The 23,012-nt window shown below is 46.9% G+C and overlaps 1 protein-coding gene across 1 annotated transcript in view; it reads right to left on the bottom strand.

The window, feature by feature from the left end:
• AACS (acetoacetyl-CoA synthetase) overlaps positions 1-23,012 on the bottom strand; it is a 133,087-nt gene that overhangs the window by 11,560 nt on the left and 98,515 nt on the right. Inside the window, exons 15-17 of the mRNA XM_040416232.1 lie at positions 17,932-18,001; positions 3,599-3,657; positions 2,806-3,008 (exon numbers count right to left, since the gene is read on the bottom strand). Coding sequence (XP_040272166.1) covers positions 2,806-3,008; positions 3,599-3,657; positions 17,932-18,001 — 332 coding nt within the window. The remainder of the gene's footprint in view (positions 1-2,805; positions 3,009-3,598; positions 3,658-17,931; positions 18,002-23,012) is intronic.

The raw sequence follows: 23,012 nt of genomic DNA, 5'->3' as shown, positions 1-23,012 counted from the left end.
TAAAAAGAAAAAAACATTTATGACTATAATTAACAGGTTTAATTATGCACTACAATTTTATTTAGAATGTCTAATTTAAAGGTTGGACTTGATGAACTGGTGTCATATTCAACTAAGGCTAGTTTCACACTAAAAGGCAGGGGAGTCCGTCACGTGTGCCCTGGGACTGCCACTCGCCGTGCGCTGCCATCGGAACTCCGCCCCCGCCCCCATTATAGTCAATAGGGATGGAGCGGCAGTCCAGGGGCACACGTAAACTAGCGGCAGGACGGACATGAGAGGCTGTTCACCCGCTGGAACAGCCTGACAGACTCCCCTGCCGCTAGTGTGAAAGTACCCCAAGTAAAGAAACCTGTGCAAGTAAAAAAAAAAAAAAAAAAAAAAAGCCACCTTGGGCTGGATGCGGATACCCTTCCCATGTATACTGGCCAGTAATTTGAATTGCAATATAAAGGCTTTATAGTGTATAAATAACAGTGCCAAGAAATATGAAGTGCATACATAGCAGCACTGCACAGAGTCCAAAGAAAACCTCTGTACAGTGCCAACCTTATACCAACACAGTGGCCAATAATTAAAGGGGGTTTTCTGGGACTTTAACACCGATGCTCTACTCTCTTTACTACAATAACTCGCTACAATGCTAGCCTTAGGCCTTGTTCACATGAGCTAGTTTTCCGCACGGGTGCAATGCGTGACGTGAACGCATAGCACCTGCACTGAATCCTGACGTTTCAATAGGTCTGTGTACATGAGTGTTTTTTTTCATGCATCAGTTCTGCTTTGCGTGAAAAACGCAGCATGTTCTATATTCTGGGTTTTTCACGCAACCCTGGCCCCATAGACGTGAATGGGGCTTCAGTGAAAAACGCATTGCACCTGGAAGCAAGTGCGGATGCAATGCATTTTTCACTGATGGTTGCTAAGGGATGTTGTTTGTAAACCTTCCGTTTTTTAGCACCCGCATTAAAAACGCATCAAAACGCATTGCACCCGCGCGGAAACAACTGGACGCAAATCTCAGACAAAACTGACTATATTTTCTTGCAAAATGGTGCGAGTTTCCCTGAACGCATCCGGACCTAATCAGTCAAAGAGGCCTAATACCTACATATACAGTGCCAAATAATTAAAAGGGTTTTACAGGATTTCCTCAGTTTTTAGTTAGCCCCCTAGCATGGCTGACCTAAAGAAGGAATTATACGCAGCTGCTCCAGTCCTGCACCCTGGCTTAGTATGGGGAACTTCCAGTCCCAAGATGGACATTTCCAGCCGGTCTATGGAGCAGGTGACGTGCATAGCTGTAGCCAATGACTGGCCTCAGTGGTGATGTGTCCCCAAGTGGCACGTCACTGCTAGGTCACACGTCATGTGGAAAAACATCACTATTACGACTAGTCATTGGCTGCATTGGCACACGTGACCCTGTCTGTAGCATGGCCAGAAATAAACCAGCCTGGGACCACAAGATCGCTGAACGCAGCCAGGGAGCAGGACAGGAGTGGACCAGCTGAGGATGATTCTTTCATTAGGTCAAACACAGTAGGGGCCAAGTAAAAGCCAAGGCAATCCTAGAAAACCCCCCTTTAATATTGATACTGTCATACCTAAAATACCTCCATACGGTGCCAACCTTATACCTACACACAGTGGCCAATAATTAAAGGGGTTTTCCAAGACTTTAATATTGATGATCTATCCTTATGGCAGACCATCAATATCAGATCAGCAGGAGTGCAACCCTAAACATCCTCAGTGAGCTCATGAGCTGTCTGCAGGAGCTGTTGTACGACGGTTACTCTTGCTGCAACTGAAAATAAAACCCTTTACTCTGCTATGTAGTGCGTAGAGCAGGGCTTCTCATCTTTTTGTACTGGGCCTCACCAGCCAGAACATAGTAATTGCCTGGGCCTCAGTGGTGGACGAAGGGCACGTCAAAATTACAAATGTCACAACTTTTTTTCCTAAACTAAGTATAAACACATAAAATGGGTTGATTATGAGTAAAAATTTCTTCCATCAAAGCTGCCTCCTCAGCCGAACCTTATATCAAGGTCGTCAATATCAGATCAGCGGAGGTTTGACTCACGACACCTCTGCCAGTTAGGGTCCATTCACACTTCCGCAATTTTGTTCCGCATTTTGCGGAACGGAATTGCGGACCCATTAATTTCTGAATCCGTACCCGCACTTCTGGGTCCGCAATTCCAGTCCCCAAAAAAATAGAACGTCTTATTCTTGTCCGCAATTGAAATTAGGCATTTTCTATTAAGTGGCGGCGATGTGCGGTCCGCAAAATTCGGAACGCACATCGCCAATGTCCATTTTTTGTGGATCCGCAAAACACACACGGACGTCTGAATGGACCCTCAGCTGTATACGGTAGATGTTGCAGGAATGATAAAGGTTCATCCTCTGTAATGGGAGTAGCACTGTAGTAACCAGGCATGGCCGCTACACTGTCGACGGAGCTGTGCAGTTTCAGTGCCTGATTCCGGCAACACAGCTCCTCCAAACAGATGATTGGGGTGCCAGTAGTCGGAATCCCGCCGATCTGATATTAAATGACCGATCTAGAGGATAGGTCATCAAGAACCCCTTTAAGCATCCCAAAAGATGGTGCTTATTTCCCTGGTGTGTCCAGTGGCTCAGTACAACACTGTAGAAAGGAGGCTGGTATTCTGGACTTGAAAACGAGAAAAAGCCAAAATGTGTTCAAATTATGATTTTAGTCCACAAATTTTAACACACTCCTCTAATCCGTAATGGGGTTTGTTACAATCTAGTCAGCAGTGATCTACTTACCGGAATGTCTTTTGTTTCGAGGATGAGGGCTGGCACGTGTCTGGCAGACAGAGCTACACGGATGGAATCCCTTATCCTTTTCACCAGATCATTGTTAAAGGTGTAGTTGTTGTTCATTTTAATGAAGAGAATCACTCTTTCCTCCCCATCTTTATTGTACTGGGGGACGCACAAGCTGTCTGAGACATCCACAAATGATTCGACTGCAACAAGACAAAGTCAACCTTGAATACAGATCCACACAATTCCAGCTCATCAATATATTGGACAGTAGGAACATGCTCTATGTCACCATATTTTCACTCAAACCTTCCATTATTGCAAACGATTTTCTTATTGCATTAGTGTATTCTCTTCTTCCATGCGTCTGAACTTTTGTACGCTGGGCTTTCCCACTACTTAGAATGCGGTTGCAGCTCAATGAGGTTTTTCCAATAATGACTGTATGACCTGATCTATCCTCTAAGCCCCAGTAATAAGCAGCAGTTAATGTCTGATGGAGACGCGTAAAAGGGAATTGGAGGGGAGCAGTGGGAGTCTAATCTGTATCCATTCAGGAGACGTAATAATGGCTGTTAGTACAGCCAGTCAGCAGCCGAATGTTGAAAATGTGTTTAATTAGCAAGTCCCAGTAGTGAACTTCTGCATTACAAACCTAGGCTACACATTAGTCATTTCTTCCTACTTAAAATCCTGACAGTTTCTTATTTTACAACCTCCTCTTTACATTATGTAGAAAATTAACCTATTCACAGGCTGGAGGGTCTCAGATTGTTAAGACAGATCATTTTACCTATATTGTAGATCTCCGAGCTCCCAAATCGTACCCCATTTGGATTCAGTGTTCCATCACTGAAAAGTAAAAGCATTGAGCTATTAAAACCTTTATACTATACAGAGAAAGATGTACAATATTTGCACTGTGGCAATTATTAAGACATTTTTGTTTCCACTGTTGAATGCATTTCTAAAAACTGGAAGCCTAGTTAGGCTGTGACTCAGCTACCGGAGACCAGGTGTATCACTGCATACTATTGTGCTTTTTCATAAGTGTATATAACATTATGTAAAATTATCCTAATTATAGTGGATTTGGTATATAATAGGCCATGTGTGTTATATTCACCATTTTGTATGTATTTTAAAGATGGCCGAGAGAGGGTCATGGGAAGGACGCTGTTAATCAGATTTCTTCTCAGGGATGTACCAGTCTGAAAAGAGGCCTTCTTGTCTCCTTATGGATTTATGACAGGAGATAAGAATGTTCTCTAGAAGCAGCTGGTATAGAGTTGTTGCGATACCAAATTTTTGATTCGGTTTCGATACCATGAAAAAGTATTGCGATACTCGATACCATTCGATACCACGCGAAAAAAATAAACAAAAAAAGCCACGTGCATTCCTCATTTTTAAAAATGGCGAATCGCGCAGTTTTTATTTTATTTTTTCTGTTCCGGCATTCACCACCTAGATTTTTTTTTTATATTTTAATAGTTTGGACTTTTCTGACGTGGCGATGTAATATGTTTATTTATATATTTTATATGTGAAATTGGGAAAAGGGGGGTGATTTATACTTCATATTTTAGTGTTTTTTTTTTTTTCACTTTTTATTTAATAACTATTTCCCCCCTTAGGGGCTAGAACCTGGGATCTTTCATCCCTTTTCCTATTCACCCTGATAGATCTCTATCAGGGTGAATAGGACTCCACACTGTCCCTGCTGCTCTGTGCTTTGTGCACACAGCATCAGGGATGTTACCATGGCAACCAGGGCTTCTGTAGCGTCCTGGCTGCCATGGTAACCGATCGGAGCCCCAGGCTTACACAGCTGGGGCTCCGATCAGAAGCTGCCACTGCACCACCAATGAGGGGGAGTGGAGAGGTCCCTGTGGCCACTGCCACCAATGATTTTAATACTGGAGGGTTGAGAGGGGCCGGCGCACTGTGCCACCAATGATTTTAATGGGATGGGGGGATTGAGGGGGGGGGCACACTGCACCACCAATGATTTTACCCCTTTATACAGGAGGCGGGTACTAGCAGATCAGCGGCAGTTAACTGCCGCTGATCGCAGCTCCCTGTCAGGGGCAGGGTGCCGGCAATGCGATTCTGCTGCCGGCACCCGCCTCCTGTATGTGTTAAAGACTGACTACTGTATATGAGTCCAGACTTTCACTATTAGGCCACACAGAGCGGCGCCCAGCGATGTCTCAGCACTCACCATTTAGTCCTGGGCGCCGCTCCGTTCGCCCGCAGTGCCCCATTACTGTCTCCTCTCCTGCTCCACATGCTGCTGATTACTATCGGAGCGATGGGAGGAGACATCAGCTTCACTAGTGGGCGTTCCTTCTCCCTGGCTGTAGCGCTGTCCAATCGCAGCGCAGGGAAAAGGAACGCCCACTAGTGAAGCTGATGTCTCCTCCCATCGCTCCGATAGTAATCCTATCATTGGGGGCGCAGTGCGCCCGCCCCTCCTCCGCCCCTCTCTTCTCATTGCCGCCCCTCCTCCACCCCCTCTCTTCTCATTGCCGCCCCTCCTCCACCCCTCTCTTCTCATTGCCGCCCCTCCTCCGCCCCTCTCTTCTCATTGGTGGCAGCGGCAGCAGCACAGGGGGAGGGAGGACAGCTTCCTTCTCCCCGTGCTGCTGAGAGAGAACATGAGCGCGCCGATAGCAGCGCGCTCATGTTCAGAGATACTAGACTGCGCAGAAGCGCAGCCCAGTATCGAAAAAACGGAAATCCCGGTATCGTATCGATACCGGGACAAAAGTATCGATTGGGTATCGAAATTTCGATACCCGCAACAACCCTAAGCTGGTAGTAATTACCTCTAAAGTTTGGTATTTATTAATACGCTTATAATCAACCTTAGTTTTCCTTTTGGCTAAGATCAAGTGTAGTATCTGTTCTTATCAGTCCGGTGGAGCCTGGCTCCTGGACTGTAAACTCCTGCCGTATATTGTGGTCTGCGGGCTTGCAGTACGGTATGGAGGAGAGCAGTGAACCACACAGCATCCCTAGCGTGTACGGTATGGGCTTAAAGGTGCCCAGCTAGGTGACGAAGGGCTCTGCTGGATCGAAGCCAAGGGGCTGAGTAGTTTGGAAGCCCGAAGCGCAATAGTGCCCCAGGAGTAGTGACCCTGGGGTGCCGGAACTCACTGGGGGTGGGAGCCCTCTGGGTGATGGCACATTAGCACGCACTTCTACTTTCACACTTTTTAGCACACCACTCTTCTTGGCTCGGCTTCGGCCCTGACAAGAGAGGAATTTTTATAATTCCGGCCGAATGACCGGGCCTTAATGGCACTCATTCACTTATTTATTTTTATGTCACTGTGTGCACTTTTACACGTTTGTTTGTCTCAGGACCTTTTCAAGGTTGCGGCGCCCTTACGGGTACCCCCTCCTTGTGGTCTAGGGGGGGTGTGTGTGGCCATATTGGTTCCTCACCCCCCTGCCAAACCCCCTGGGCTCCCCCTCCGGGGAGAGCCCAGACCTTGTGGAAACTACTGGCTGACGCCCTGGGTGGCAGCCTAGGCGAAAGCCGGGAGTATAGATTGGCGTACCCTTGGCTTCGGCTGAGGGCGGCCTTTTGTCTCAGTCCCTTGCAGGAGCTTGACGGCCCCGGAGGGATTGGGAATGGTTTGTGGGGGGCTCTTCTCTTCGGGGAGGGCCTGCGATAGACCGCGACCTGAGCACTATTTTTGTGTAGCACGCTGCACGATTTTGATGCACGGGTGAGAAAGCACGCTCTTCGGGCTTCGGAAAAAAATCTTAGTTTTGTATAAGAAAATCAATAAGACATATGTATCGTTTCATATTGTTACGTATTCTTAAGGACGTTTATGTATCTGTCATCATATATATTTCTCAATAGGAACGCATATATTTCTATTATATAATGAAAACAGTTTAAGTATGGACTTGGTTAAGGAGTATCTGTAACGATGTTATTTTAACTAACCATCAATCACCTGTTGGTGTAGCAGAGGAGGCACAGATATCTCTGTGAGAAAACAAGGCTCATCATATTATCTATAACATAAATCTAGGAGTATAGGAAACATTCAATTGGTGCCCAAATGTCTGTGTTTTAATTGGTAGAAGTGTCAGAATGAATCCCTCTAGCTTTGATTTAGGTTCCAGAGGTCATGTGAATAGAATGTGAGATAAAGTCATACTTGGATATTTAACCCTTAACAGAATGATACTAATAGCTTAGGTAAGAGTGTCACCTAGGGGTAAATGAGTAACATTACACCAACAGCAGAAGTGCATTTTGGGTAATACAATGACATCACAGTCCTTATCATATGTACACGCCTAGCCGACAATAATTGGAAAACTCCAAGCTAGGAAGGTGTGTCTAACTGATAAGTTTGTGATCATACACCACACACACACACACACACACACGAGGGAGGGAAGAAGAAAAAAGGGGAAAACGCAGAGAAACAAAGAAAACCCAGGAGAAAGATCCTAATGACCAGATCGTACCTTAGAGCTGACTTCCCTTAGTCTCTGCACATCATCTGCATTCTCGGTAATGTATAACTAACTATATTTTGTGTAGTATTGATCTAAATTATCAGCCTGATATTCAGCAAATTCCCGCTGTTGGTGGATGTATAGTTGTTAAAAGTGCTACATCAATATTGTCACTATTCAGTAATGATGCATATTAACGAATAAAAGACCTAAATATTGATTTCAGAGGTAACTCTATGATTGGAATAATTTCATTCCAAAGTCAATACCAGGCTTGATAATCTATATTGCTACCCCATTATCCGAGATTTGTCATAGTTTGTGCAGAGCAAGGATTTGTATCTGTTATTAACATTATTGAGTTTTTATATCTGAGAGGTACTGTGTATGCGCTGGTATTTGTGTTGGTGGCGAATTTAGGGTACTGCATATCACTGTGTATCATTGCAGATTATCGAGTTTCACATTGATTAATCTTTGATTGTATTTTAAATTATTGTATAATAAATCATTTATATTTTTGCATAGACGCTTGTACCTTGTTTTACTGATTGAACAATATAATTAAATAACCGATCAAACTCTTTTTGAGGCGTTATATATGTCCACCTCAAGGACCAATAATCTTTTGAAATATTTTCTTTGATCTTTTCTTTTATATAAAGCCTTTTGCTTTATATCCCCGACAATACACTGTAGAACAGGGGATCTGTGGGCTGCAGACGGTTTGCGGTCCCAGTCCTGCTAGACAGAAACAAAGCTGATCATGTCTCTGACCAGACCGCTGGATTGAAGGTCCTGCTCCTGCACTCTAGGAGACAGAAGAGGTTTAATACCACTTCTGCCTTCTCCTCAGATAGGTTCATAGCACACAATGAGCGCTATGCAGTTAATATTGGAAGCTGCTGTGCTGCTTCCTTGAATGCACCCGGCGGTAACGTGATTACCAGCTGTCTCAGGGGGAAGAGCAGAGATGCAGGGTCTTAGAAAACCCTGATGGGCTCTGCGGTAACGTGATTACCAGCTGTCTCAGGGGGAAGAGCAGAGATGCAGGAGACCCCATAGGGTCTGTTTTACTCTGTAACTGGTTTAATTTGAATAGAAAATATGAAAAAAAAAATCAGGGTCCCTCAGAGGTGTTTCAAATACCTCTTGGGGGACATATTATGTGGAAAATATATATATTAAAAATAAGTGAAAACAAAAAAAAAAAAAAAAAAGATAAAATAATAAAATGTCAAAAAAATAATGCCTAAGCCAACCAAAACCATCTGTCTGAACGGATGGTGCTTAAAGCCATGTTAGCTCCATTCAATGGCATTCAAATTCCGTGGCATTCAAGACTGGCAGTTTCTGAGGTGGAGTACGTGGTGAGGTTTGACAGCGCCATAATCCACTGTGTGAAGGTATCCCAATATGCTTTTTAACCTGTAGGATACCAGCGCTGTACATGTACGGCGCTGGAAACAGGATCACAAATCCCAGCGCCATACAGATAATGCGCTCTGATCAAGCAGGCGCAGGAGCTGCGCCCACCCGATCAGCTGCAGGGGTCCGGCAGTCACTGATAGCCAGACCCCTGCTGTATGCGCTGGCATCAGTGAAAACACTGATGCCGGCGCATTAACCCTGCCGGCACGTGCAGTATCCTGCCACTGCCGTTATTAACAAAGAAACTCTGCCACTGCACAGACGCTCTACAAGGCACAGATTGTTCCCTGATGAGCAATTTAAGTATGGCGAAACGCGTTGAATGGTGCTTGTAGGTAGTCGAAAGAGAGGGACGACTAGATCAGGCCCGAGGTTCCTGCGGCTGGGGGGGTGGGGTCACTCTTTTCAGGGCGAGTGCTCCGACTACAGCCAGTCAGCCAATCCCCCCGCTCTAGACGATGAGGCTGAGCTGAGAAGACAGTAGGGAGCACTCTATAATGCAATACTTATCTAGAGAAGCTACCCCCACCGGTAAACCATCAACATCTGAGTAGGGCATAAGACCATTCAAATACCCCCTCCTCCTTCCAAAAGCAATGCGCAGAGCAGTGCGTTCAGAAGAATTTTTACACTAACTTTGTCTCATTTATTTTAACGAGAAAAAAGGAGATTTTTTGTGAAACTCACCTGTAAAATCTTTTTCTCGACTTTTCCATTGGGGGACACAGACCATGGGTATAGCTTAGAGGTATTAGTAGGAGGGACACTATGCAAATACAAAAGAGCTCCTCCTCCTCGGGCTATACCTCCCGACTCCACCAGGAGAAGCTCAGGCGTTGCAAAAGCAGTAGGAGAAGGAGACAAGAAAAAGTAATGGAAGCCATCGGACCAAAGCCTATGAGGTCCAACCACAACATAAACCGAACTGAAAACCCCTCCTGCAACAGGCAGAATGGGTGGGAGCTGTGTCCCCAATGGAAAAGTCGAGAAAAAGATTTTACAGGTGAGTTTCACAAAAAATCTCCTTTTCTCGTACTTTTTTCCATTGGGGGACACAGACCATGGGACGTCCTAAAGCAGTCCATGGGGTGGGAACAATATCAGCACCGCCAGGAGGAACATCCAACGGATGAACAGGAACCACCGCCTGTAAAACCCTGCGGTCAAAGACAGCATCAGCCGAAGGGAATTTTGCTGATAAAACTTCTTAAAGGAATGTAAGGACGACCAGGTGGCCGCCTTACACACCTGAGACGCAGAGGCACAATTGCGCCTTGCCCAGGAAGCCCCCACCTCCCTAATGGAGTGAGCGGTATCCGAGCCGTGGGAACCCTACTACGAGCGCGATCAGCCGCGGGAATAGCCGAACAGATCCATTGCGCCACAGAGACCTCGGAGGCCGCCAGACCCCTACGAGGTCCCTCGGGAAACACAAAGAGGGAATCCGAACGGCGGACGGAAGCGGTAGCCATGAGATACACCTACAAGGCCCGGACGACATCCAGGGAATGCATAGCGCGTTCCTTGGGGATCGCCGGAGAATGGTAAAAGGAGGGCAGGACAAGATCCTCGTTAAGGTGGAAAAGAGATACCACCTAGGGCAAAAAAGAGGGAACCGGACGGAGCACAACCTTATCCTGGTGAAAAAAACAGAAAAGGCTCCTGGCAGGAAAGAGCGGCCAGCTCCGACACCCGTTGATGGAAGATATGGCCACAAGGAAGACCACTTTCCAGGTGAGAAAAGTCAGGAGACCTCTCTCAGAGGTTCAAAGGGGGCCGTCTGCGGAGCGCGCAGAACCAAATTGAGATGACCAAGGAGGCAAAAGGGGAACATACGGGGAAACCGAATGTACCACCCCCTGAAGAAAAGTCTGCACAGGACCTATAAGAGCAGGGGACCTCTGGAAAAAGACGGCCAGCGCCGAAACCTGAACTTTCAGGGAACTCAGCGACAGTTCCATCTCAAGCCCGGACTGAAGAAACGACAGCACCATCAGGATGGAAAAGCGAAGGGAAGGAACCCCGAGTTCTCACAAAAAGCCAGGAAGGCCTTCCAGGTACGATAGTAAATCCGGGAGGAAGTCGGCTTAACTGAATCCGAGAACCCCCTCTTCTCCAGGATGGCGGTTTCAACAGCCACGCCGTTAAACGAAGAGACCGTAAATTACGGTGAAAGAGCGGGCTCTGCGACAGTAGGTCCTTTCTGTCGGGAAGAGGCCATGGGGCGTCCGCCAGCATCCGAGCCACGTTCGACAACCATGCGCGGCGAGGCCAATCTGGGACGATGAGAGCGGTCGGAATCCCTTCTGCCGCAACCTTGCGTAGACGGCTTGGGATCTCGTGCGCGAGTCAGGAACACCGGGAGCTTGCTGTTGAGCCTGGACGCCATCCAGTCCGCGTCCGGACAGCCCCATCTGTGGGGGACGTCTTAGAAGACATCCAGATGCAGAGACCACTCGCCTGGATCCACCAAGTTGCGGCTTAAAAAGTCCACTGTCCAGTTGTCTATCCCTGGAATGAACACTGCCGACAATATCGGAACGTGCGACTCTGCCCACAGCAGAATTCTCGTCACCTCCTGCATCACCATCCGACTGCGGGTCCCGCCTTGATTGTTGATGTAAGCCACGGCCGTGGCATCGTCCGACTGAATCCTCACCTGGTGTCCCGCAAGAAGAGGAGTCCATTGGGAGAGGGAGTGGAAAATCGCCCTCAGCTCCAGAATGTTGATCGGGAGGCGGATTCTGGCGTCGACCAAACCCCCTGACCCGTGCGTGCTTGGAGAACGCCGCCCCAACTCAGAAGGCTGGCATCGGTGGAGACGACCGTCCAGGAGAACGGGAGGAAGGACCTTCCCGACCTCAGGTTCAACGGAAACAGCCACCAAGAGAGAGCTGTCCGAACCCGCTGAGACCGGCGGATGCGATCGTCCAGACCCCGAGAGGTCTTGTCCCAGAGGGAAAGTATCTCCTGTTGCAGCAAACGAGTGTGAAAACTGGGCATATGGAACGGCCTCGAAGGAGGCTACCATAAGACCCAGGACCCGCATGTACTCCCAGATGGCGAGACACCAGGAGCGCAGCAGATGTGACACTGCGTTCTGGAACTGGAACGACTTGGAGACTGGATCAGAATGTCATCCAGGTAGGGCAGCAAGGAAAGCCCCTGGTATGAAGAAGCGCCATGAGCAAGTCTAGGATCTTGTAAAGACCCGAAGGGCGGTTGCTAACACGAAAGGAAGGGCGACGACTGATAGAGTCGACCACCCCCGGCGAAGCGCAGGAATCACTGGTGAGATTCTGCGATCGGGACATGCAGATAGGCGTGTTGAACAGTTTTAGATCCAGGATCGGAAGCACCGACCCTTTCCTCTTTGGGGCCACAAACAGGTTAGACCAGAACCTGTGCCCTGTTCCTCTGGGGAAACTGGGGTAATAACCCCCCGGTCCATAAGGGAATAAACTGACATCAAGAAGTCCCCTTCATGCGGAGGACTGCTTAGGAGCAGCAGGGCGGGTTGACTGGGCCCTCTAGCGCCAGGAAGGCTGGTGCCACGAAAGGACTAGTACCGGAGCCGGATGACCTGGTCCGAAAAGTGCGCTTGGACCCTGGTTGGGGAAGATGAGTGCCCTTGCCCCCAGAGGCGGCAGAGATGAACTCGCCTAGCTGAGCCCCAGAAGGTCTGGAACCCCCAAAGGGGAGATTAGCGAGGGAACGTTTGGAGGAGGAGTCGGCGTCCCACACTTTTAACCAGACCTCTCTGCGCTGAATGACCGAGATGGCCAACATGCGGGCAAAGAGGGAAGCAATGTCCCTAGAAGCTTCGCAAAGAAGCTTAGAAGCCTGAGACATCTGGAGAACCAAATCCAGTGTGTCAGTAGACGCATCTCGTTCCGCCAGTTCTTGGTGGTGGCACTGTAACCACACCGAGAGGGCTCTGGCCACCCCTGCTGAGTCAAAGGCAGGTCGCAGGGACGCGCCTGCCAGTGAAAAATGGACTTGGAAAGAGAGTCTATGCGCCTGTCTACAGCGTCCTGCAAAGAGGAGCTGTCTAAGACAGGGAGGGCCGTATAATTGGCTAGTCTGGCCACCGGGGGATCCACCTTAGGGGGAGAAGACACCTCTCCTCGCCGTCAGCAGGGAAAGGATAAAGTGTATTCATGCGCTTGGTGGCCGAGAACTTTGTTAGGATGGACCCAGGCCCTGGATATGACCGCAGAAAAATTCCTCATGGACCGGAAATGCGGTAGCCTCCGGCGTCCTGGACGGAAAAAAGGGGGAACTCCCGACTAGTGGAAGGAGGAGAATCCCCTTGGAGATTAAAGGTGTCTCGGACAGTCGCCACTAAGTCAGCCACCATGGTGGAGAGCTTAGGCGAGGGGTCCCGCTCCATGACCTGGTCCGAGTCGGACAATTCCCCTTCAGACTTGCGCTCCCTGGGGAGTCGTCCGAATGCGCCACTAGGCGAGGGGGGGGGGGAGAGACGGAGTCATCCGAGGTGGGATGCTGCCGCTCACGCTGCCTCTTCGTAGTCAGGCGTCCACTGGTGGTTGGCGCCACAGGATTTGAAAATGCCCTATATTCCAAAAGGAACATGGCTCGTCCGAGCCGGATAATTCCCCTTCAGACTTGCGCTCCCTAGGGAGGGGGGAGAGTCGTCCGAACGCGCCTCTAGGCGAGGGGGGGGGGGGAGAGACGGAGTCATCCGAGGTGGGATGCTGCCGCTCACGCTGCCTCTTCGTAGTCAGGCGTCCACTGTGGGAACCACTGAGAGGATAAGGAATGGTTGGCGCCACAGATTAAAGGACATGACTGCCTTGGCGACTAAGACCAAATCAGCAGCCGCGCTGCAGGCTCCGCAGGGACGGGGGGGGGGGGGGGGGCTGAATGAGAGAAGGAGGAGAAGGATGAACCTGTCCACATGGGGCAGGGCAGGAGCAGGGCGGGCGGCACAAATACCAGAGACAGAAGGCGCAGAAGACACCTCATACAGGACCCACTGGATCTGAGAAGAGGTCTTGGCCGATTGAGAAGAGGACTTGTGGATTTAAGTAGGGGCCCAGGCTTAGGCATGATGGCCACAACAACAATGTCCCTAGAAGCTTCAGCAAGAAAAAAGAGCTAACAGGTCCTACCATACATGCAATAGCAGCGACATCCACCGGAGGAGCAGAGAGCAGCTCAGAAGCTTCTCAGGAAGCAGGAGAAAAAACACCAGAGCGAAGCGCGAGGGCAGTAAAAAAAGGAAGAAAAAAAGAAAAAGTACACATATTAGTAGGTATCGCCGTGTCCGTATTTCTGCTGTAGCGCAGAGCTCACAGCCTTGGAGGCTATTTTCTCCCAGGCTGTGAGCTCTGCAATGCGATTGGCCAGCGCTACAGCAGAACAAGGGTAGACTCCGCCTACCATAACTTAGTGACTGAAATCTCCGCCTACCATAACTTTGTGACCGAAGATACCGGAGGGCATAGCAGGAGAACGGAGCGGCGCCCAGGGATAATAGTAAGTGCAGTGAGATCCCCGGGCGCCGCTCTCCATGTCTGTATACTTAGTTTACAATGTCAATGGGTGAAAGGTCCTCTTTAAACAGTGCCAAAATAGCAATTTTTTGGTCACCTTGTCTCACAAAAAGTGTAATACCAAGTGATCAAAAAGGCGTATTTAGCCCAAAAATGGTACCAATCAAACCGTCGTCTCATCCCCCCAAAAATTTGACCCTACCTAAGACAATCACCGGAAAATAAAATATATATGGCTCTCAGAATATGGCAACACAAAAACAAGATTTTATTCTGTTCAAAAAGGCTTTCACTGTGTAAAACTTAACAAAAATAAAAATGATAGACATATTAGGTAGCCGCATCCATAACAACCTGCTCTATAAAAATATCACATTATATGCCCCCTCAGGTAAATGCTGTAAAATTTGTTAAAAAAAAGCCAAATCAGCCATTATTTTTCACCTTGCCTCACAAAAAGTGTAATGCCAAGCGATCAAAAAGTCTTATCAACCCGAAAATAAAGCAGACATATGGAGAATGTTGATAACTATTTTATGAGGAATTACTGTCTGTTTTAGGGCTCATGCACACGACCGTGGTTGTTTTGTAGTCCGTTTTTCACAGCTCCGTTGTTCCGTATCCGAGTTATTTTTTTTTCTCTGAATGAAGTCCTCTTCCGTTCCGTTTTTCCACAAAACATATCCATATGGTTTCCGTATGCGATCCGTTTTTTGCGGATCAAAAACAGAAACAGTAACTTATTAATCGCAATATGGGCTGGGCATAGCATTTCTTCAGTATGGATCCGCAAAATACGGATGAAATACAGAAGACATACAGGTGCGTTCCGTGTGCGTTCTGTATTTTCATTGACTTGAATGGGGCCTCGGACCATGATTTGGACATGCACTACTTTTTTGCGGAACGGAAATACGGAAACGGAATGCACACGGAGTACCTTCCGTTGTTTTTGCAGACTCATTGAAGCTAATGGTTCCGCATACGGTCCGCAAAAGAAAAAAAGGAATGGAAGCAGAAAGAAAATACGTTTGTGTGCATGAGCCCTTAAAAGTAGAAAAAGGCTACTTTCACACTCGTGTTTTGGCTTTCCGTTTGTGAGATCCGTCATGGGCTCTCACAAGCGGTCCAAAACTGATCAGTTTTGCCCTAATGCATTCTGAATGGAAAAGGATCCGCTCAGAATGCATCAGTTTGCCGCCAATCAGTCTCCATTCCGCTCTGGAGGCGGACACCAAAACGCTGCCTGCAGTGTTTTTCTGTCCGTCATGGGATGTGGAGCTAGACAGATCCGTCCTGACACACAATGTAAGTCAATGGGGACGGATCAGTTTTCTCTGACACAATCTGGCACAAAAGAAAACGGATCCGTCTACCATTGACTTTCAATGGAGTTCATGATGGATCCGTCTTGGCTATGTTACAGATAATACAAACCGATCCGTTCATGACGGATGCATGCGGTTGACTTATTGTAATGGATCCGTTTTTGCAGGTCCATGACAGATCCGCCCAAAACGGGAGTGTGAAATTATCCAAATTGAGATTTAAAAAATTATACATTTTTCCAAATTTTTGGTAAATTTTGGATGATTTTATAAATAAAGGTGAAATATATTGACTCAAATTTACCACTGTCATGAAGTAGAATGTGTCACGAGAAAAACTCAGAATGGCTTGGATATGTAAAAGCGTTCCAAAGTTATTACCACATAAAGTGACACGTCAGATTTGCAAAAATCGGCCTGGGATTTAAGGTGAAAAGTGTCTAGGTACTGAAGGGGTTAAGGAGTTTGGCTCAACACCACCATATAAAAGGTTGGGGACCTCTGGTAAATAAATAATAAAGGGGAGGAAAAATTTGGGAGACATCAAGTGAGACACCTGTCCACTCAACATTCTTTGAAAAGTCACGCAGATACCCCAAAACAGCAGTACAAACAGCTTCTAGCTGCATTTAATATACATCTACAGATGCCTAAACAATGAAAGTGCTTCTGTAGAGTGCTCGCGTTTCATAGCGACTAGGGGTGCACCGAAATTTCGGCAGCCGAAAATATCGGCCGAAAATGCACCTAATCCACTTCGGCTGATATTGTTACATATCGGCCGAAAATATGGGGTGTGGGATTTGTCACCCACCATCTGCGGGCGGGCGCCGGGCGGGCGGTTTACTTTGTCACTGCATCTTTATTTTACCTTACAATCGTGAGGCTCCAGTAACTAACAACTCTGCAGGCAGAGCGGAGGCCGGCGTAACGTCACTTACTCACGTGACGCGCCTGCTCCGCCTCCTTCATTCATAAAGTGGGCGGAGCAGGTGCGTCACGTGAGTAAGTGACGTTACGCCGCCCTCCGCTCTGCCTGCAGAGTTGTTAGTTACTGGAGCCTCACGATTGTAAGGTAAAATAAAGATGCAGTGAGTGATGCTGTGAGCAGCAGGGCCGGGGCTGTTATGGGTAGGGGGATCGGTCTATGGCACTGCTATGGGGAGGGGGGATCTGTGCACTGTTATGGGGAAAGGGATCTGTGCACTGTTATGGGGAGGGGGGATCTGTGCACTGCTATGGGGAGGGGGGATCTGTGCACTGCTATGGGGAGGGGGGATCTGTGCACTGTTATGGGGAAAGGGATCTGTGCACTGTTATGCCCATAACAGTGCACAGATCCCCCTCTCCATAACAGCGCCACCCACAGATCCCCCTCTCCATAACAGCGCCACCCACAGATCCCCCTCTCCATAACAGCGCCACCCACAGATCCCCCTCTCCATAACAGCGCCACCCACAGATCCCCCTCTCCATAACAGCGCCACCCACAGATCCCCCTCTCCATAACAGCGCCACCCACAGATCCCCCTCTCCATAACAGCGCCACCCACAGATCCCCCTCTCCATAACAGCGCCACCCACAGATCCCCCTCTCCATAACAGCGCCACCCACAGATCCCCCTCTCCATAACAGCGCCACCCACAGATCCCCCTCTCCATAACAGCGCCACCCACAGATCCCCCTCTCCATAACAGCGCCACCCACAGATCCCCCTCTCCATAACAGCGCCACCCACAGATCCCCCTCTCCATAACAGCGCCACCCACAGATCCCCCTCTCCATAACGGCGCCACCCACAGATCCCCCTCTCCATAACGGCGCCACCCACAGATCCCCCTCTCCATAACGGCGCCACCCACAGATCCCCCTCTCCATAACGGCGCCACCCACAGATCCCCCTCTCCATAACGGCGCCACCCACAGATCCCCCTCTCCATAACAGCGCCACCCACAGATCCCCCTCTCCATAACAGCGCCACCCACAGATGAATTTCATTCATGAAAAAGAATTATTAATAAAATCATTAAAAAAAAAGTATTTTAAAAGTATTTGGGCAAAAAGGCAGTTTCGGTTTCGGTTTTCGGTCAAGGGCATCCTGAATTTTCGGTTTCGGTTTCGGACCAGAATTTTCATTTCGGTGCACCCCTAATAGCGACATATCAAAGGTTTTATTGGTGGACGTCAGAATGCTGAGACCCCTACTGATTGCTAAAACAAGCCCTCTTTCCTCTCTGCATGAGATGGACTCAAGACCAGGTCACAGACTTTCATTTTAGACAGTCTTCAGCAGCATGGAGAGAGCGCTCTATGTGAGTGCTTCTTTCTGTGTGAGAGCAAGACAAAAATACACACCTGCGTCCCAGCATAACAATTCCTCCCGATTTAGGATTTATTTTGCAATAGTCTCCATGCGCCCAGATACCTAAAATACAAGACATGGTTGTAGGAACTGTTCAATCTAGTTCTAAGATATTAATAGGTATGTTCTTGTCAAGATGGCTCCCCTGTCTACTGACGTGGAACAGGTGCACCAATCAATGGTGACTCACCCGGTCACCGATGGGTTAACTTTAAATTATACAGTAAATGATGGGCACTCACTATCTGGAATCACCTCAAGCTCGCAATATTTATTTCTATTTAAAAAATTAATTAATTAATTAAAAGGCCATCACACTTACAAAGACAAGTGCTAAAATATAATTAAATAAAAAATATAAAAAATGAGGATAGTAAGTAATCACCAAAAGGATAAGGCAGTACTAATATGATTCTCTGATGATGGCCAAAAACCTATTGGAGAATTACCACCATAGATTGGACAATATCATAGCGCATATATTCACATCACAAATATTATGGCCCTGGAATAGCTCAAAATAGTTCCTTAGGTGCAGTCTATTGTGTACAATTTGTTATAATACTTATATGGTCCTTGATATTCCAATGGACAACTGCTTACTGTCCATAATGCTGTAAAAGTAATATAATACTGTCATGTTATACAGAGTGTTGAGATTGAGTCGCAATCTTAGTGATAGTACTGGACAAAGATGCAAGGTAATTAGATATACACTCACCTAAAGAATTATTAGGAACACCATACTAATACGTTGTTGGACCCCCTTTTGCCTTCAGAACTGCCTTAATTCTACATGACTGATTCAACAAGGGGCTGATAGCATTCTTTAGAAATGTTGGCCCAGATTGATAGGATAGCATCTTGCAGTTGATGGAGATTTGAGGGATGCACATCCAGGGCACGAAGCTCCCGTTCCACCACATCCCAAAGATGCTCTATTGGGTTGAGATCTGGTGACTGTGGGGGCCATTTTAATACAGTGAACTCATTGTCATGTTGAAGAAGCCAATTTGAAATGATTAGAGCTTTGTGACATGGTGCATTATCCTGCTGGAAGTAGCCATCAGAGGATGGATACATGTTTTCATTCTGTTTACGCCAAATTCTACCATTTGAATGTCTCAACAGAAAGCGAGACTCATCAGACCAGGCAACATTTTTCCAGTCTTCAACAGTCCAATTTTGGTGAGCTCGTGCCAATTGTAGCCTCTTTTTCCTATTTGTAGTGGAGATGAGTGGTACCCGGTGGGGTCTTCTGCTGTTGTAGCCCATCCGCCTCAAGGTTGTGCATGTTGTGGCTTCACAAATGCTTTGCTGCATACCTCGGTTGTAACGAGTGGTTATTTCAGTCAACGTTGCTCTTCTATCAGCTTGAATCAGTCGGCCCATTCTCCTCTGACCTCTAGCATCCACAAGGCATTTTTGCCCACAGGACTGCCGCATACTGGATGTTTTTCCCTTTTCACACCATTCTTTGTAAACCCTAGAAATGGTTGTGCGTGAAAATCCCAGTAACTGAGCAGATTGTGAAATACTCAGACCGGCCCGTCTGGCACCAACAACCATGCCACGCTCAAAATTGCTTAAATCACCTTTCTTTCCCATTCTGACATTCAGTTTGGAGTTCAGGAGATTGTCTTGACCAGGACCACAACCCTACATGCATTGAAGCAACTGCCATGTGATTGGTTGACTACATAATTGCATTAATGAGAAATAGAACAGGTGTTCCTAATAATTCTTTAGGTGAGTGTATATCAACAGTGTCAAAGCATAACAGGTTCGTTATTGCGTCTGTTCCACTTCATTTGCATAATTATCTTTCACTTCACTATTTGTCTCGTACCGTGATTTCAGACCCCACTGTTCTTGAATACAGAGTTCAATATTACGTAAATGTCCGTGATGAACATTCGATCCTCCTTACTGATTAATCACACTTTTACTCACTGTTTTATGCAGGAGCGGAGTAGAGTGTCGTCTGTGGTGTCCCACGTGGTGTTCAGCACAAACTGATCTTACCTCTGTGTCATCTGCTAGTGGCGAGTATTACCAATCACGCTGTTTCTTGTAGATGATCAATATGGTTTATTTGTAACATCACTATTGGGACATATTTATGGGCCCAAAATAGGCATGCAAACGCATATTAAGCGCATGCGTTTTGTGTGCGATTTCTGATAGAGACCTTTTATTCAATAGTTGGATTTTTCAGTTATTATGATGTTTCACAGTTTATATCATTCATCAAAGGTATTACTGATTAACGCAATATAGACACTACTGATTAATTACTACTGACTAATCAGTAATAGCTTTGATGAATGATATAAACTGTGAAACATCATAACTGAAAAATCCAACTATTGAATAAAAGGTCTATCAGAAATCGCACTCAAAACGCATGCGATTAATATGCATGCCTATTTTAAGTGGGGAAAATTGGCTTCTACCTCAGTTTTTTTTTTTGCCTTCCTCTGGATCAACTTGCAGGATAATTTTGCGGAAAGGGTGCGGACCCATTCATTCTCTATGGGGACGGAATGGATGCGGACAGCACACAGTGTGCTGTCTGCAGCCGCAATTGCGGAGCGCGGCCCCGATTTTGGGTCCGCAGCTCCGCAAAAAGATAGAGCATGTCCTATTCTTGTCCGCAGCTTGCGGACAAGAATAGGCATTTCTATGGGGGTGACGGGCTGGTGTGTTGCGGACCCGCAATTTGCGGGTCCGCAACACACCACGGACGTGTGAATGTAGCCTAACAGGCTGAACTGGATGGACAGATGTCTTTTTTCAGTCTTATAAACTATGTTACTATGTAGAGGGTATTTAAGGGTACGTGCAGATAGTCCAAAGGTCCGAAACGCATCTGGATGTGAACACCCCCCAATTGCAAGTACCCTCATAAGTACATTTAAAATTTGCAATAAATGGAGTGCTCCAAAACCTATATGTTCATGATTTGAAGGACTAACTATCAAGAGCATTTACATGCAGCCGGCTGTTCAGCTCCGGACCCATTGAACACGTGAGACGCCGACCGATCCCCCAGTTCACACAAGGAAGCAGCGAGATTGTAATACTTACCACTAGCAGATAACACAGAGGTAAGATCAGTTTGTGCCGAACACCACGTGGGATGCCACGGACGACACTCAACTACGCTCCTGCAAAAAACAGTGAGTAACCGTTACATTGCGCAACAGTGTGATTAATCAGTAAGGAGGATCGAGTGTTCATCATGGACATTTACGTAATATTGAATCCTGTATTCAAGAACAGTGGGGTCTGAAATCACGGTACGAGACAAATAGTAAAGTGAAAGATAATTATGCAAATCTAATGGAACCAACGCAATAACGAACCTGTTATGCTTTGGCACTCTTGATATATATCTAATTACCTTGCATCTTTGTCCAGTACTATCACTAAGATTGCGACTCAATCTCAACATGACAGTATTATATTACTTTTACAGCATTATGGACAGTAAGCAGTCGTCTATTGGAATATCAAGGACCGTATGAGTATTATAACAAATTGTACACAATAGACTGCACCTAATGAACTATTTTGAGCTATTCCAGGGCCATAATATTTGTGATGTGAATATATGCGCTACGATATTGTACAATCTATGGTGGCAATTCTCCAATAGGTATTTGGCCATCAGAGAATTATATTAGTACTGCCTAATCCTTTTGGTGATTACTTACTATCCTCATTTTTATTTGATTATATTTTAGCTCTTGTCTTTGTAAGGCCTCATGCACATGACCGTATTTTGTTTCCGTGTCCGTTCCGTTGCTCCGCAAAAAAAAGTGCATGTCCTGTTATTTTCTAGTTTGCGGACAGGGATAGGCATTATTACAATGGATCCGCAAAAAAAAACGGATGCCATACGGAACGTCATCCGGTTTTTTTGCGGATCGCAAAACACATACGGTCGTGTGCATGTAGCCCAAGTGTGATGGCCTTTTAGTATATGTTGTTGTTTTTTTAAATAGAAATAAATATTGCGAGCTTGGTGATTCCAGATAGTGAGTGCCCATCATTTACTGTATAATTTTAGTTCTAAAATAGTGACATTATCTGCACCATTAGCTTCCCACATAGAGAACATACAAACTCCATGCAGATTTGTCCCTGGTCGGATTCGAACCCAGGACCCCAGTGTTAACCGCTGAGCCACCGTTCTGCCCACAATTCATCATTTGCCATTCGGGAGGCCAGCGTACACAGTAGAGGGTTAGCCAAACCTGTCAAAATTGGAGCTGAACATTTCAAAAAAGCCTAAATGGGTTGTGCAAGAATGGTGGGATTTGGGGGGGGAACAAAGTCCCCCACCTCCACTCCACACACTTTACCAGCGCTGGCTCCCCATTCCTTATCCTCCCGGCCTACGATGCTCTGCTGGGCTATCTGAATGTAAACATCTGTTTTGACATCGCCGCAGCCAATCACTGCCCACTGCGCAAGAAGAGTCGCTCACTGCAGTAGCCAGTGATTGGCTGTGGCAATGTCAAACCAGATGTTTACATTAAGGGAGCCCAGCAGAGTTTTGCAGGCCTGGAGGAGAAGGAGCAGGGAGTCAGCACTGGAAAGCAGGTAAGTAATTTTCCCTTTACAGGTCCGGCAAAGTGGAGAAGAGGGGTGCCAAACCCCCCGCATTCCTGCACAAGCACTTTCAAGGTCACATCAGTGCAGCAAGATATTACACTGCAGTCTAAAGGAATTAATAACTATCCCATTCACACAATGTATAAACAATTGTGGGTTTTTTTTATGAAAATTGTTCCCCACCAGCTAACAGTGCCACTGGTAATAAACATTCTGGGAAAACCCATGTAAAACTAATCACTACAGCTCCCACAATCCTATGGGCCTTTTTGTATCTCGTATACTAGACTCTTTTTGCCTGCAGAAATAACAGCATCACACGCTTAACTGAAATATGGCCATTTCTATTACAGAACCAGCTAAAGAAACTGGAAGATAAATAAGTGGTGGAGAGACCCTGTCCAGATTTTACACGTTCACAGCGCCTCTAGCTCCACCGCAGCAGGGGGGC

The sequence above is a fragment of the Bufo bufo genome, chromosome 2, assembly GCF_905171765.1.
Source record: "Bufo bufo chromosome 2, aBufBuf1.1, whole genome shotgun sequence".
Lineage (NCBI taxonomy): Eukaryota > Metazoa > Chordata > Amphibia > Anura > Bufonidae > Bufo > Bufo bufo.
The sequence above is the reverse complement of the archived record's forward strand: the minus strand, read 5'-3'. Positions and strand labels throughout refer to the sequence as shown.